A 16,562-nucleotide genomic window follows, 5' to 3' on the forward strand; every position below is an offset into this window, starting at 1 on the left:
CTTTCATCAGTATCTTCTTATGAATCTTTTTTTATTAGTTTTTTAACAAAAACCCTGCATCAGATCCATGAATATGTCCGTCAACAGTGGAACTGTTTGTATCTTTCCTCTTACTAAGTAGAAATCTCCTAAATTAAAAGGACCGACCAGCAGGTGATAACGCCCATTCAGGTCATGATTTCCTGTTTGTTTGCAGACAGACACAGAAAGACGAGGAAACAACAAACATAATGACACAAAGGATGAACGAAAACAAAAAATAATGATAAAGATTAGTAATAAAGGCTGAATTTAAAGTGTTTACTTGATAAATAATCACAGATAACTAAGATAAAAACGGCTTTATGTACAAACGGGTCATTACTTCCTCCTGAAGTCGGACATCGACCTGCAGTCTGGGACCATGAACGCATCAGGACGCACAGTTTCTTGGTGTTTTGCCTAAAGCAGTGTTTTTCACCCACTGTGCCGTGAGAGATCACCAGGTGTGCCCTGAGAAATGATCAAACTTCACCTGATTGGTCTAAAAAGCAGCAAAGTATTCATCGGAAGAGGCCCAGGTGAAAGATGATAAAATTCCTTTTTCTTGTGTTTGTCTTATTTCTCTTTGAGACACGTTGACAAGATGACTTTATAATAATAATAATACGGATTTTTCTTTAAAAGAAAAAAATGAAACATTTTGGTTTGTGGTGTTCCTTGTGAGTTTTGTGGCTCAAAAAAATTTGAAAAACTCTGTCGTAAAGGATGAAGTCTGTAGAAGCGAGTGGAAAAGACAGAGGGGTTTGTAGGGAACGTTTTAACTCCTCTGCAGACGTTTAGTCGTGTAAAACATCATCTGCAGCTTTTACCACCGCCCGGATCGTTCCGTCACGTGTTTAATCTCACGTTTACGACAGACTAAATCTGGGCACCTCGGTGATGATTTTTCTCATCCAAACGCACCTCCTCTTCATCATCTTCTCCGAGTCCGAAGAAACGATGAGATTAAAACGGATTTCGGTCCAGTGCTCCCAGTCTGTCTGCGCTGGCCTACTGGTATTTGGCCAGCAGTATCACCAGGCTGAAGATGAGCCAAACAACCAGGAGGTGAGAGGTCACCAGGAGGAAGGCCACCGGGTAAAGGTGCCGTCTGGGAGCCTTGGGGGCCGAACTCTGAAGGGGCCAGGAGCTCTGCAGGCCTGAGGGGACCTCGTCTGGATCTAACCCAGAGACAGAGAGCCCTGAGTGGGCATAGCAGCCCAGCATCTGACCCCAGGACAGGCGGGATCTGGAGGAGGGGGGAGCGGATGTATGTGTGTGTGTGTGTGTGTGTGTGTGTGTGTGTGTGTGTGTGTGTGTGTGTGTGTGTGTGTGTGTGATATGAGGTGGAAAAGAAATAAAGACAAAGAAAAGAAATTAATGAAGGAAACAAGATTAAACAGTAAATTAAGACAAAATGGAGGAAAGGAAAGAAAAGAGGACTAGAGGAATAAGACGGTTGGGTTTAAAAACACACACACACACACACACACCTTCGCATGCAGTCCAGCGCCGAGCTGAAGTGTTGCTGACCGAGTGTGTGTCGCTCCCGTAGTATTGCACATTGCTCCAGCGTCACCGACATCGCCGTGCGGTCCTTCGCACTCTTACAGCTCGTCAGCCGCACGCCGTTCACCTTACGGCACAGCTGCACGCAAGAAAACACACACACACACACACACGTCAGATTAATTCCACGTCATCCAGCTTCAGCTGTCATATAAAAACCAGAGCAGCTGCAGTCTGACGTGTGTTTAGGAGGAAAGACATCATCTCATCTCAGACATATCAGGAAATCATTAATGGAATGTTTTCTGGACAAGAATCAATAAAATCATAAAAATATAAATGAATAAAAAAAATAAATGTTTCATAATTTAACTCATTTTTTTAAGAAAAATAAATAATTTAACGATTCTACGTGCGGTGAAATGATGTAGTCTAAACCCAGTTTGTTCGGACAACGAAGGCGGTCTCATCATCTTTTCCACGCCTGCTGATCCGCTGCTCGTCGCTAAACTAAGCCAAAACGACGCTCTGCTTCCAGGACGGCCGCACACGGAGGAGCAGGATTAACGCTTTGCCTTTACAAAGTTTATAAATACTTTTATTCTTCAGTTTAACCTTCAAAACACAGTGCATAAAAATGTTTTTTCCAGATAAAACTGTTTTGTTTTTTTTCACAAACAGGAAAGAAAATCCTGCCGACCTGTTTCCAAGGTACGTATCTATCTTGTTTATTGTTGTAACAGCCTAGTATTTTGTACATGATAAAATAACTAATGAAAAAATATGTTCATTGTGTCTTTTTTATTGTCTTTTACACACAAACAAAAGTTCATTTACAGTTTTTCTTTGGGACTTTTTACTGGTGAGGATCAGGTCTGCATTCTACCATCACGACTCGATCCTCCTGCTCCGTCCCCCTTTGCGTCTTTTACTCGATCCGCATACCGATTAGTTTCACGGACGAACAGAGTGATGATCTCTTCGTTGAAGAACAGCTCAAACATTCCTCTTCAGACACATCTTTGTGATCTAAATGTGGCCCTGCAGGTTCACCAACAGTGAACTGTGTTTCTGTATTTCGGCGCTTTCATGGCGGCAGCTGCCGGGCGTTTGCAACAATCAGACGTGTGGTGTTGTAAACCAAAGCGTCAATGTTCTGTATTGCGAGTGGTGCTGCTGTAACAGTTGCTGTAACACTGTTTTGACACACGGGGGCAGTGTCACACAGGAGTGCAGAGAAGAACGCGTGTCAACAAAAATGGCTTAGCGGCAGCGACGCGATGTACCGTCACAAAACCGAAATAAAGCTTCGGTTCTAAATGTGTTCAGCATCGTTTTAATCTGAAATACTCCACACGGGTCTGACACACAACAGGGCGCCTGAACCAGAAGGCCGGCAGACTGTGTGTCCCTACCGAGCAGAACTCCAGCTTCAGATCTGGTTCAGATCTGGTCCAGATGGGTCCAGATCTGGCCCTGACCCGAACCCATCTGAACCAGATCTGGACCCATCTAAACCAGATCTGGACCCATCTGAACCAGACCTGGACCCATCTAAACCAGATCTGGACCCATCTGAACCAGATCTGGACCCATCTGAACCAGACCTGGACCAAATCTGGTCCCATCTGAACCAGATCTGAACCTGATCTGGACTCATCTGAACCAGATCCGGACCCATCTGAACCAGATCTGAACCTGATCTGGACTCATCTGAATCAGATCTGGACCCATCTGAACCAGATCTGGACCCATCTAAACCTGATCTGGACCCATCTGAACCAGATCTGAACCTGATCTGGACCCATCTGACCCCAATCTGGACCAGATCTGGACCCATCTAAACCTGGTCTGGACCCATCTGAACCAGATCTGGACCCATCTGAATCAGATCTGAACCTGATCTGGACTCATCTGAACCAGATCCGGACCCATCTGAACCTGATCTGAACCTGATCTGGACTCATCTGAATCAGATCTGAGCCAGATCTGGACTCATCTGAACCAGATCTGGACCAGATCTGGACCCATCTGAACCAGATCTGGACCCATCTAAACCTGATCTGGACCCATCTGAACCAGATCTGAACCTGATCTGGACCCATCTGACCCCAATCTGGACCAGATCTGGACCCATCTGAACCAGATCTGAACCAGATCTGAACCTGATCTGAACCAGATCTGGACCCATCTGAACCAGATCTGAACCAGATCTGAACCTGATCTGAACCTGATCCTGACCCATCTGAGCCAGATCTGGACCAGATCTGGCCCTGGTGAACAAAAGAAGACTTTCACATTAAGTTTGAAGTTGCGTATTTTTCAGGTGCATGACGTTATAAGGCGCAGCCTCCATGACGGAGTCTGTTTCTGTCTTCAGGTCATCCACAAGGCGCACCGTCTTGTTGGGTTCATGCTAAAACAAAAGTAAAACAAAAACAAAAGCAAATCGGTACTTATTTTAAAACACGCGTCTTTTCATCAGTCTGCTGTAATAAATCCATCAAACTCCTCATCGTCTGTGTCGGAAATGAACCGCTGGACAGTTTCAGCATCAACCATACGAACTTCTCGCTCTTCGTTGTCAGAGTCGGCGTCGTTGCTGGGCGGACGCTAAACGATGACAACGGCTTGTGCGAAAGCTCGGACAACAATCGATGGAGACTCGTTCGCCCAATCCCCTCACATATGGTGGCGTAACTCGCTCCTCGCCGCCTGCCAGGCTTTATACAGGTGTGTTTACCATCTCTCATCCATCGGTCCCCCAACTTAGCTTTGTTCTCTCGTCCATTACTCCCAACTTCACACCAACATCCAGCGGTTTTAGTTCTTTTATTAGTCCTCCCGGGATGATGGCGAGCTCACAATTCATTTACTTTACTTATTTTTTCACCCTCGCGGTGAAATGGCCGCACATGGAGTCACAGATCTAGTCTCTTTACATACACCTCTCTTTCACCACTCTTCTCCTCGTATTACGCCCCCACGATGGCGGGGAATGGTCTCACAGCCAATCAAGCAGAGCGCTGACTGAAATCACTCAACATCTTTACAGATTTGGGAACTCGGCACACGTAATTTCTGCAAAAAGTTCACCTTATGACCCAAAATATACGGGGAGGTGAAAATAACAAATCCGCCGTATTTTTACGTCTACATGCAGGATGATCCGGCTTTCAGTCTGATTTCCTGTCCGTTCATGTTTGCAGTCGGGAAAACCCTGAAAGTTCCCAGTAAATGATGTCATGTTTTCCCAGAGAGGAAGATGCGACAGCAAGTCCTGTTACGTCTTTACCTCAGAAATAAAGAGAAAATCCGTCACACATCCAGAGGAACTGAGTGTTTATGAGTCAGCATGGTGATCATCCTACCATGGCTGCGATCCACAGCACCTCCACGTTCTTCCTCTTCCTGGACTCCACACTGCGATCCAGAGACGACAGCAGGTCTGCCAGCGACTGGATGCCGGCTGAGAGGAGGAGAGGAGCCGCTTCGTTTCAGATGGTCAGAGAAATCAGCTGATCCCACATCAGCAGACTTACCCATGTGAGGCAGCGCGTCCCTCAGTGTGTTACAATACGCCTTCAGACGCTCACAGCTCTGCTGGTTCACCCTCTCCTGCAGGGAACTGTCTCCAAACCTGAGAGGAACATCAGCAGCTTACAGACCAAGATGATGGTTTCTGTTTAATTTGAACTACAGTAAAAGAGATCAAGAGAAACTAAATGAAACTTTATCATCATGAAACAATCCGACATGCTGAGAGGTGGTCGTCCTCCAACCTGATCCTGCTCTGAGTTTCACCTGGTGGTCTCTGGATGACTCCAACCACACGGTAACGCTAACATATCTGAATAATCACACCCTAAACTGAGTCATCAGTGGGTCTCTACACTCAAATGACAGTTATTTTCATGTTAATTTGATTAATAATTATTTGTACTTAATACAGCTAATGTTCAAAGGGTTGTGAAAAGTTGTTTTTCTGATGAAGAAAAGTCGATTTATTGTTCAGAAATTTAATGTTATCCAGCATGATGTAGCGCCAAACTTCTACCAGCAGAGGGCGCGTTCGCTGCACTCTTCAGCAAAAAGGCGGTGTTAAGTGAATGAGAACACATAAGCGCGAGGCAGTTGTGTGGCAAACTGGCATTAAAACGTGTTTTTGTTGCTCTTTGCAGGTAAGAAGGGAGATTGGGAAATGTGTGATTGTTTGGTGAAAATGTTTAATGTGTGCTTATTATTAAGGTTTGATGTGTTATGTTGTATAAACGTTTCTTTCAGCTAACAGCCGGTTGCATGCTAATAATGGCTAGTTAGTAGCAAGCCTGGTTGCTTAGTAACCAATCGCGGTGTTAAGTGAATGAGAACACATAAGCGCGAAGCAGTTGTGTGTGGCAAACTGGCATTAAAACATGTTTTTGTTGCTCTTTGCAGATAAAAATAAAAGAGTTTAAAAATGAAATGTGAGGTGGAGGACATCCCTTTGTACCATGCGACATTTCCAAACTAAACAGAAAGTCACTATTTGTGTGTTTATTCTAAATGATTGTGTTTCTTCACCTCTCAGCCAGACTCTGATGCTGGTTGATCCCGATGTTAAACAGAAGCGGCTCGACTCGAATCAATCCGCCGTCTTTTAGCTGCTGAGGCAGAGAGACGAAGGTTTCCGGGGGCAACGGCACCTCGACGACCAAACTGTCCCTGTTCAGATAAACACGGTGATGATGATGCTGCACTTTCTGTGTGTGCGTGTGACCAGCGTGTGCGTTTCCCACCATGCTCCACTGAGCGTGGGCAGCAGGTCGGCCGGTTGCTCCGTTTGGGCCTCAGTGATGATGAACGTCACGCCGCTGAGATCAGCCACGCCCACCTCCATGTCCTCCAGCATTCCTACCTCATCACCTGCCAGACACACCAGGATGTTTCAGAGGAACACCGTTTTACGCTGGAATTATTACTGCTGAGCGATGAAAGGTTTACAGAAATCTGACTTTTGTTCAACACTAAAAAGAAAATCGTTCAACTGACGCAGCACGTCTTTGTCATTATTCTGTTAGAAACCTGTGTGTCTGTGTGTGTGTGTGTGTGTGTGTGTATACCATAGGTGCTCAGCAGTCCTTCAAACTGAGCCAAGATTCCTACAGTATGAAGCTGCTGCAGGAAGTCGGGATCCTCCAGGCCTCCGTACAGCTTCAGCATGAAGCCACAAGCAAGTGCTGGCAGCTGGCAGACAGAAAGTGTCTTTATTATAGAAAACCACAAATAAAATAAAATAAAATAGAAATTAAATCATATAAATAAATTAATTAAAAAATTAATTAATTTAAAAAAATGGAAATGAAATTAAATAATAAAAAGAATGTTATATTAATAATAATAATGTAAAACAAAGCAAAAATAAAATAAAATAAAAACCAAATGAAGAAAAACAAAGAAGGCAAAATTAAAATAAACTAAAACCCCCCAAAAATAAAACCAATAAAATAATAGAAATAACAAACTAAGATTAAATTAAGTCAAAAGAAATAAATAATATAAACAAAAAAAAGCTTTTTTTAAGCTTTTAAAATAAAATTTAAAAGCTGAATTACACATAAACTTAAAACTAAAAAGCAAAACTAAATTAGATTAAAATAAAAAAAAATATTATTGAGAATAAATAAAAGACATAAAAGAGAAAATATTTGCAAAAACTAAAATGAAATTAAATAAAATGATTAAAGAATTTAAATAAGATCAAATAGAAACTAATATCCTGAATGAAAATAAAAGGAAAAATCGTATCATATATCATATAAAAACTACAGATAACTTAGTTAAACACTTGTATCCTAGTTTAGAAATAATCCTTCTTCTCACGGCCTGGCTGAAGACGGCGTGGCGTCTCTGGACCATCTGTGCAGACCCCCGCGCGACAGTCGCCGTCACCGCCCCCTGCAGGACAACACAGGTCATGGCAGCTCGAGCCTTCGTCGCCGCTTCGCGCACACAATCCCTGAGAGTGATGACGAGCGGGAGCAGCTGCTCCTGCCAGGAGAAGGATGAAGAGGAGGCTGGAAGGGAGGAAGAAAAACCAGTTTACTTACTGGATTCCAGACAGGAAACCTGAACGAACTTTGAACGAAATGCTGAATTCAGGAGAAAATTTCCAGAAACCAACGAAGCAACACGTGAAACGACATCCCACCGGCGTTGGACTCCTGCGGCTCCGGAAGACGGCGCTCCCGGCCCTGCAGCCGGTCCACCATGGCGATGATACAGTTGAGGCTTTTGGCAACATTCGCCCACACCCTGTCCTACACACACACACACACACACACACACACACACACGTACAGCTTATAACACATGAACACACTGGAAGTGAGCTGAGGTTGCACACACACTCCAACTTGCCCACTCCTCCTCGTCGTACTCCGTGTGTCTCCGGCCGTCATCCTGCAGCCGGAGCGACGGCAGTCCGTCCTGATCCGGAGAGCTCTCGCACAGCAACCCGTTGGCGTGGACGTGGCCGCCGTTGCAGTTGGGAGCGACCTGCTGGTGGATCGCCATCAGGGCGTTTTTCACCAGCTCGTCTTTCAGAGCGTGAACAAACAGCTGCGTCTGAGTGGCAGAAAAGGTCGCGTCACATTTACGTCTGAAGAAGAGAACCGGAGCTCCTCCTCCTCCTCCTCACCTGCTGCTTCAGGCCGTCCAGGACCTCCTGCAGCCGGGCGGCGTTCAGCTCCTGGGAGACGGAGAGGAGCTCCTCAGCGAGGCCGAAGACGAGAGGTTGCAGCTGGGCAACGCTGGCCAGCAGCCGCCTGGCTCTGCAGCTCTCATCCCGACTGTAAGACACGGAGCTGGAGACAGAGATGCACCTCAACGTTACCCGTAGCAAGCGGCCCAGTCAACTACCAACACTGTACTGGTTTCATTTTTATTCAGTGACTGAACTAAATCCAGTAAGATGATTCATTCATCATGTGCACGCTGGGCTAACAATAAAAATGCAGTAAAATCTGGGTGCTAAAATAATTCTATTTAAAGGTGGAGTATGTAAGATTTTCAATGTTTTCAAAATAAATTAACTAATAAAATAACTACAATCATAATAAAAATGATAATAATAAACATATGGAAAACAATAGGGCCCTGCCATACTTCGTATGGCGAGGGCCCTAATTAGATTCCAGGTTCCAGTCTGTCCATATTTGATGGGTTCTTAAATTACAAGTTTAATGAATGACAAATGACAAAAAGCATTTTTTTTTTACTGGTAGGCAAACATTTAAGAAGAGCCTTTGTCATTAAATAAACTTGTAATTTAATAATATCAAATATGGACAGCCTGAAACCTACATGTTTTAAAAAAAAACTATCTAATTATGATTGTAGTTATTTTTTTAGTTATTTTATTTTGAAAATATTAAAAAATCTTACATACTCCACCTTTAAAGCTCTAGTACAGATTATTTATACCACAAAAAAAGAAAAACAGGAAAGTTGATGACGTTATGATAAAATAAATATTTTTAAAATAAAATGTTCAAACTAGGAAGAATTTTAAATATTATATTTGATTTTATCTTTTTTTTTATTTTTAAAATTGTGTTTTTAGCCAAATTCCCACGACTGCTCTTTAACATCACTCAGAGCTTCTATTTTAACAATAATGAACAAGTACTAGTAGTTTTTTATTTAATTTTATACACAAAAGCCCTATTTTATGCACTTTGAGAAAAAAAAATACAGTTACTATTAAAGCTTTTCATCGAACCTTTAACAAGTGAACAACTGAGCACAGACCGAGAATAAAATCAAATAGACAGATTATAGACAAAGTCTAAACTTAATGACAAATTCACAGATTTCTCCACTTTTTCCTCATTCACTTATATTTCAAATCTTTTCTGTCCCACTACACTCCCCCCTGTCTTATAAGAGTCCACCCCCTTCCTTCATGTAACGGTATGATCCTATTCTTCCCTTGCATATGATTGGTCACATGGCTTGTCCATCAAAATTAAGCCACGCCCATTCCAAAGATCCAGCTAATCATGTCTTTATTAAATTCCCATATAACTGCTTGGAGTTTGAACTGTGTTTGGTGTGAATGCAGATGCTGGGTAGAGTCTTTTAGCAGAATTTCTCCCATAGATTGTGTATCAATGATGGACAGAGATGAAATGCAGTTCCCCCTTCATCCACTAGGGGCTGCAAAACAGAGCAAATCCCCATAGACTCCCATGTTAAAAAGACCAACTTCACAGTAGAAATAAACATGTTTACAGCCTGGTTCAAAAATCCATTTCCAGTTTAATAGGTCAGGTTTACCTTCATGACAACTGTGGGGGGAGTGAATTTTTCTAACTCGCTTTTTTTAGATTAAAAGTAATTTAATCTCAAAATTGAGCATATTCAGGGGCCTTTTGATTGACAGGTACCAGATCTCCCGCTTCAAGTAAGAAGAACGTAGAACAACCGCGGTTTTTAGCCGGCTGACTTAGCTTTAGCGCGCTCACCTCTGTTAGCTGGTTAGCTCCTGTTAGCTCCGGGTTAGCTCAGTTAGCTCTTAGCCACAGGCAGCTTGGCATTCGCTAAATGTCAATCATCCACCATGATGCTCACAGCTCCACTCTCAGCTCCAACTCTTTGCCCATATATGTATTTATCAGGGGAGACGACACGCATGCCCCTGCCAAGATGGCGATGGTAGGAAACGCCCACCGAGCTTCAATTCAGCTCTTCAGAAACCTATGGGTGACGTCACAGAGGCTCCGTCCATCTTTTTATATACAGACATGATCAGTTGGATCCAACTGATCATGTCTTTATGACATACCCATATAACTGCTTGGGGTTTGAACTGTGTTGGGTGTGGATGCAGATGCTTGGTAGAGTCTTTTAGCAGAGTTTCTCCCCATAATGCCGCTATGCTACATGTTAGCATTACTGCTACCTTGCATGGACAAACATCTGCACAAATCTCATGCTTCCTCCTGTGCAGGGGGCTCGGATCAGGAGGTTAAAGGGACTGCTTTCATCTTATTGTTTCATCCTCTCTATAACCATTGCTAAAGGCTAATGGCTAAGTTTTCTTCTGATTACTGGAGCTTGTTAAACTACTGACTGACAAAATACTGCCACCAAGTGGTGGAAAGCCGCATTGACGACATTGCTGGCCATGGTTACAAATTGCAGGGTAAAAGGACATATAAAAATTTAACACATGAAGCTGTGAAATGTCTGTTGGGGCCCATTTACTTCACAACAGCAGATGCAGATGAATAACAGACCATAACTCTGACTTTTCTGTGTAAAAGCTTCATCCAGACTGATGACCTCGCTGGAGCCAAACAATTCCATTAAACGGAAATTATTTGAGTCCTAATCTACGATGCAGCGCCTCTAATCCTGACAGAGAGATGACGGAGATTAACCAACATCAGCCAACACTTTGCGGAGATGGATGCAGGGACGAATGGAGAGGGGATTTTAAAAAAGCACAAAGAGGAGTTAAAACTGTGTGAAATATCTGGAAGGTGGAGGTGAGGAGGTCACCTGTTCCTGTGGTGCGAGTATTTGCTGAGAAGCCTCTTCAGACCTCCATGTTTGAAGGCGCGGTGATGATCGGCCGGAGCGCCAAACGTGATGACATCATACCACACGCCTGGAGAACCGCAGAGGAGGAAGGTTTAGAGACTGGAGGTGAACAGATGGAGGATGAGGAGCAGCTGCTGGGCGGTACCTGTGCTGTTCGGACTGGTGACCTCCATCCTCTGTGAGTGTAGGTTGGTGGGAACAAACTGAAGGTGTCTGTCGGACTTGGTGCTGCTCGACTTAAAGCAGGATGACGCTGTGAGAAGAACATTAAAACAAAACCAAGTCACACTCTGTAAAAAATCTACATATATAACTGGCATTAACTGGTTTAAAAGACACAACAGATCTATTGCCACTTTCCCGCCACACGGCTCCTATCGACGGCTACTTCGGCATCCATCTTGCAAAATGGGTCATAAAGGCAATCGGTCCAAGAGGGTTTTTTGTAAATCATCACTTTGAGCATTTGTGTCCCAATTTTCATGCATGTCAGTCAATTGAGTGGGCAGGGCCAATCAATTGAAACATTCTAGGTGGCACTGAACAATCATATTTGGACTTTTTCAGCGTATTTCGACATGGCTCAGTTGACACTATCTAAGTTTAGTAGAGATCAAAGGTTTTTTGGCTTGGTTACAGGTACTTCCTGTTTCATGGCGTTGGAGCATCATTCGCCATGGTTATGTTTGGTGTAGCAACTTGAGTTTTTTATTTTCTTAGGCCTAGACCAGAAATGGTCACATCAATCTATTCAGGAGCAGACCCTGATTAATCCCAATAAGTTTAATGGTGATCAGTTTAAAACTGAGAGATTTATGGTTATTTATGATGTCATGGCGGCATATTATAATTCGCCATTGTAGAGCAACGCTTTTCACCAGATATCTTCCCCAACATGTTTTCTGCTGGCTGAGTCAATTTGAGCTTGGTGGTGTACATAAAGCCAGAGAAATGGGTGCCTAAGAAAAAAACAACACTTCCAGGCGCCAGGGGGCGTGGCTAATCGATAATCCAATTATTGATTTATAGACCTCTTCAGGATGAGACTAGCATCATATCTAGCAAATTTGGTGCAAATATGTTGTTTTATCTGGGAGGTATATCAATTTTGTTTTTCATGGTGAGACATCAAACTTTAAAGCCCTTCTATGCGCTTAGAGTTATTCAAACAGTTAGGACAACTTTTAATCACACACGTCTTCTAAGCATCCCGACCAAGTTTGGTGTCAGTTGGATGAAAGCCCTACGACGAGTTCATTCAAATATCAGGTGAGGAAAATGCCGAAATGGCGATTTTGACCCTAACAGAGTGGGTCGTCAACTGGTTTTGTCATGCTATTTGGCATGTTTTGGTGCTTTTCCAACATCAAAAAGGACGTCATGTTCAGAATAACCTTTACAGGATACATGTGAATGGTTTCATTAGAACTGTAACCTTTGTAAACCATGTAAACGTGGTTAATGATGGCGGAACTCACTCCTGTACTGAGTAGTTTTACCAACAAGAACTTTGCTTTTTTGATGTTGATGCAAGTTTTATGAAAACATGCAACTGAATCCATCTTTCCATTTCTTTCATCTTCTGGCACTGGACGCTTTCTGTTAAACTGATAAACCACTTAGAGCAAAGCGAGCTACACGACCACTGTTTAGTGTGCGTCATCGTTTCCTGTTGTCTTTTGGCAACAGGAACCATCAGCAAGACAATGCCTTTGCCTTCAATCACTTCTACATATTAAGTAACAGTTTTCTGCAGCAGTAAAAACCAACATGGAAACATGTAGCCACCATGAAGGCGCCATGTGGCGGCCACAAAGCCGCTACAGAGTGCCACCTAGCCGCCATGAAGCCACCACGTAGTTGCCATGTAACTGCCATGTAACCGCCACGTAGACGCTACATAGCAGCCACAAAGCGCTACGTAGCCGCCACATAGCCGCTACAAATCCCCCACGAAACCACTACGAAGCCACGACAAGGCGCCATGTAGCCGCCACAAAGCCGCATCGTAGCCGCCAGGAAGCGCCCCGTAGCTGCCAAGAAGCCGCTGTGAAGACGCCACGAAGCAACTACAAAGTTGCCACGAAGCAACTACAAAGTTGCCACGAAGCCACTACAAAGCCACCACAAAGTGCTACGTAGCCACCACAAAGAAAGTACAAAGACGGCATGAAGCCACTACGACGCGCCACTACAAAACGCCACATAGCCACCACGTAACTGCCACGGCACAAATACAGAGCCGCGACAAAGCTACTACAAAGGCGCCACAAAGCCGCCACAAAGCGCTACGTAGCCGCTACGAATCCACTACGAAGCCACGACAAAGCGTCATGTAGCTGTCACAAAGCCGCCACAAAGCCACTATGAAGCGCCACATACCCTACACTAAACCGCCACGAAGCCGCCACGAAGAAAGTACAAAGTACATGAAGCCACAACAAAGCGCCACTACAAAGTGCCACGTAGCTGCCATGTAACCCCCACGACGCAACTACAAAAGTGTTACAATGCTACTACAAAGGCGCCAAAAACCGCCACGTAGCCCCCGCGTAGCTGCTACGAAGCCGCCACGAAGAAAGTACAAAGCCGCCACGTAGCCCCCGCGTAGCTGCCATTGTTGCTTGTGTTTTTTTCCTCTGGGAAACATAATATGGAATAATTTCCCAAATCATTTAACTACTCTGTACTTTGCTGACTAGGTGAAAACATTGTTGGTGTCTGACCTGAGAGTTTGTTGAGCTCGGCCAGCGTTTCCTGGTAAGAGCCAATCAGATGGTTACAGTGGGTGATGACGTCATGGCGGAGTCCATCCCAGTGGGGCGAAAGATCCCCCAGCTCCTTCAGTTGCAGGACTCTGAGACAAAAAAAGAGAAAAAAAAAAACACTTTTAAACCAGCTCTGACTGGCCAATGACCGCAGCAATGACTGCAGGAACTAAAGCATGAACATGTTTTTATCAGCGACACAATGTTTACATTTATTCATAGATTCAAACATAAAGCAGATTAAATAAAACAAATCTTCAATAAAAATGAAAGATTTCAAGTGATGAACCAACACTTCAAATCAAGCATGATATGAGACATAAGGCGCCGCACAAAGTCATCATTGAAATATATACACTTCATCAGGTCCACATGTTCCATTCCTTGGTAATGCAAATATCTAATCAGCCAATCATGTGGCAGCAGCTCAACGCATCTAGTCGTGTAGACATGATGAAGACGACCTGCTGAAGTTCCAACTGAGCATCAGAACGAGGAAGAGAAGAGACATGTATGTGAGTATTTATTTTCTCCAGTGTTTACAAAGAAGGTCTGAAGAAAAGAAGACATCCAGTGGTTGATGTCAGAGGTCAGAGGAGACTGGACAGACTGGTTGGAGATGATAGAAAACCAACAAGAAGTCCAGTCAGCACTGGTTCCAACCAAGACATGCAGAACATCGTCTCTGAACCCACAACCCGTCCAGCCTGGAAGCAGATGGTCTCCAGCAGCAGAAGACCACAGCAGGTTCCCTCCTGTCAGTAAGAACAGGAAACTGAGGCTACAATTCACACAGACTCACCAGAACTGGACAATAGAAGATGGAGAAACTGGTCTGATGAGTCTCCAGTTCAGCTCCACATTCACATGGTAGGATCAGAATCTGCTGGAAACATCATGACAACATGGATCCATCCTGCCGTCAGGATCAACGCTTCAGGCTGCTGCTGGTCCACGTTGGGCTCCTCATGACCAACATAACACGGTACTTAGGGATTTATTGTTGCTGACCATGTCCATCCCTTTCTGAGCACAGTGTAGCATCTTCTGATGGAAACTTCCAGCAGGATGATGCACCATGTCACAAAGCTCACATCATCTCCACCATGACGATGAGTTCACTGTCCTCCAACGGCTCCACAGTCACCAGATCTCAGTCCAGCAGAGCAGCTTAGGGAAATTCTCATCATGATGTGAAGCTACTGTTTGATGCTTCATGTCAATATGGAGTGAAATTTCTGGAGAATGTTTCCAACACCTTGTTGAATCCATGGCACCAACAATTATGGCCTTTTTAAAAGGAAAAACGGGTCCAACCAGGTGAATTAGTGAATGCAACTCCAGCTGCTTTAATCTCATGATTTAAACCTCACTTCCATAATTAAGTCGGAGTTAGTCACAGAGTGTCAGCCACCTGATGCTCAGCCAGAACAACCCAACATACACGTTCTGAATGAACACACCTGTCTGTCTGCTCCTGGATGAGCATGCTCAGCAGCTGTTTGGGTAAGCAGAAGGAGAGCGGCGTCTCTGACATCTGTTCCCTCACCAGCAGCCACCGCTGGTCCTCTGTCTGAAACCTGTACACTTTACACACATGCCCACACAGTGCTGCACACACACACACACACACACACACACACACACACACATGTAAATGTCAAGAAGGGAAAAGTCAAGCAGCAAACACATCGCTGTCACCGTGTCTCACCAGCTCTCATCATCGGACTGTTTTCTTTGTCCTGCACGGAGCTGTGAAGAGCGTCGCACAGCGCGGGACACTGCAGGAAGGACAGAGACAAACCAAACACAGTGAAAATACCGCTCCTCTCTTCTTGTCTTCACCGTCCTCTCTGGGCTTCCTGTGGCCATGTCCCCGACAAACACAAATGACTCATCTAACAACACAAACCCCCAGAGAAACCACAGAGGAAAGTGTCTCACAGCAGCGTCAGCAGAAGGAAGACAAGTTTCTCTGCACCCACCTTGTGTTCAGGTGGTTTATCTTCGCTGTCATCTTCCATCTGCAGGCGCGACACCGTCACCTCCCCGATCTCGTTCACTCCATCCATCGCCCTGATCATCACCAGACAGGAGAGAGACCTGAGGAAGCAGCTGATGACCCTCACGCTCCGAACTTCCAGCTGATGAAACTGGTCTGTTTAACTCCAGAAGCAAAACAGCTGACTGGTAACAAACCAGTTACAAACGGATGGAGATAAATTCTCATCAGTACAGATAAAACTACAGAGAAAGATAACAAGCAGAAATGAAACTGACTGAAAAAGCCACAGAAATGGGAGAAGTGTGAGAATAAACAAACCGAAACCTGGTGAGATACACGGTTACAACTAAAACCAGGTTAAATAAAACGAATGAATTAAGTGTGAAATGATCTAAATGAGTCAGAAAGAGCTGGTGAGAGGAAGGCAACTAAAACCAAAGTAAAGAGAAGATAAATTAGACTAAATACAGCTAGAAACGAGATCGCTAGCTAAGGATGCCAACAACTGATCATACAGAACAAAACCACTGAAAAGAAGAATATCAGTAACATGAGGACATCCAAAATAAAGACAACTAGCAAGTTGAAGCTAACTAACGCTAAAGACAAAGACAAAGACATCCTCAAACGTATTCATACCATGTTATTAAAGAAAAGGATGAATTTACAAC

The 16,562-nt window shown here is 44.1% G+C and overlaps 1 protein-coding gene across 1 annotated transcript; it reads right to left on the minus strand.

Moving 5' to 3' along the window:
- Positions 1–1,032: 1,032 nt before the first annotated feature.
- LOC306769496 (type II inositol 3,4-bisphosphate 4-phosphatase-like) lies at positions 1,033–15,958 on the minus strand (the record flags this gene model as incomplete). The annotated part of the gene is made up of 17 exons (XM_079258119.1): positions 1,033–1,270; positions 1,515–1,669; positions 4,902–4,999; positions 5,073–5,170; positions 6,094–6,234; positions 6,309–6,435; positions 6,633–6,756; positions 7,393–7,586; positions 7,721–7,829; positions 7,930–8,136; positions 8,210–8,375; positions 11,077–11,185; positions 11,264–11,371; positions 13,845–13,975; positions 15,350–15,497; positions 15,598–15,667; positions 15,872–15,958. 17 exons carry the CDS (start codon positions 15,956–15,958, stop codon positions 1,033–1,035), a joined length of 2,310 nt encoding a protein of 769 aa, XP_079114245.1.
- Positions 15,959–16,562: the final 604 nt, after the last annotated feature.

Source organism: Telmatherina bonti (assembly GCF_933228915.1).
Source record: "Telmatherina bonti genome assembly, chromosome: 18".
Taxonomy (NCBI): Eukaryota; Metazoa; Chordata; class Actinopteri; order Atheriniformes; family Telmatherinidae; genus Telmatherina; species Telmatherina bonti.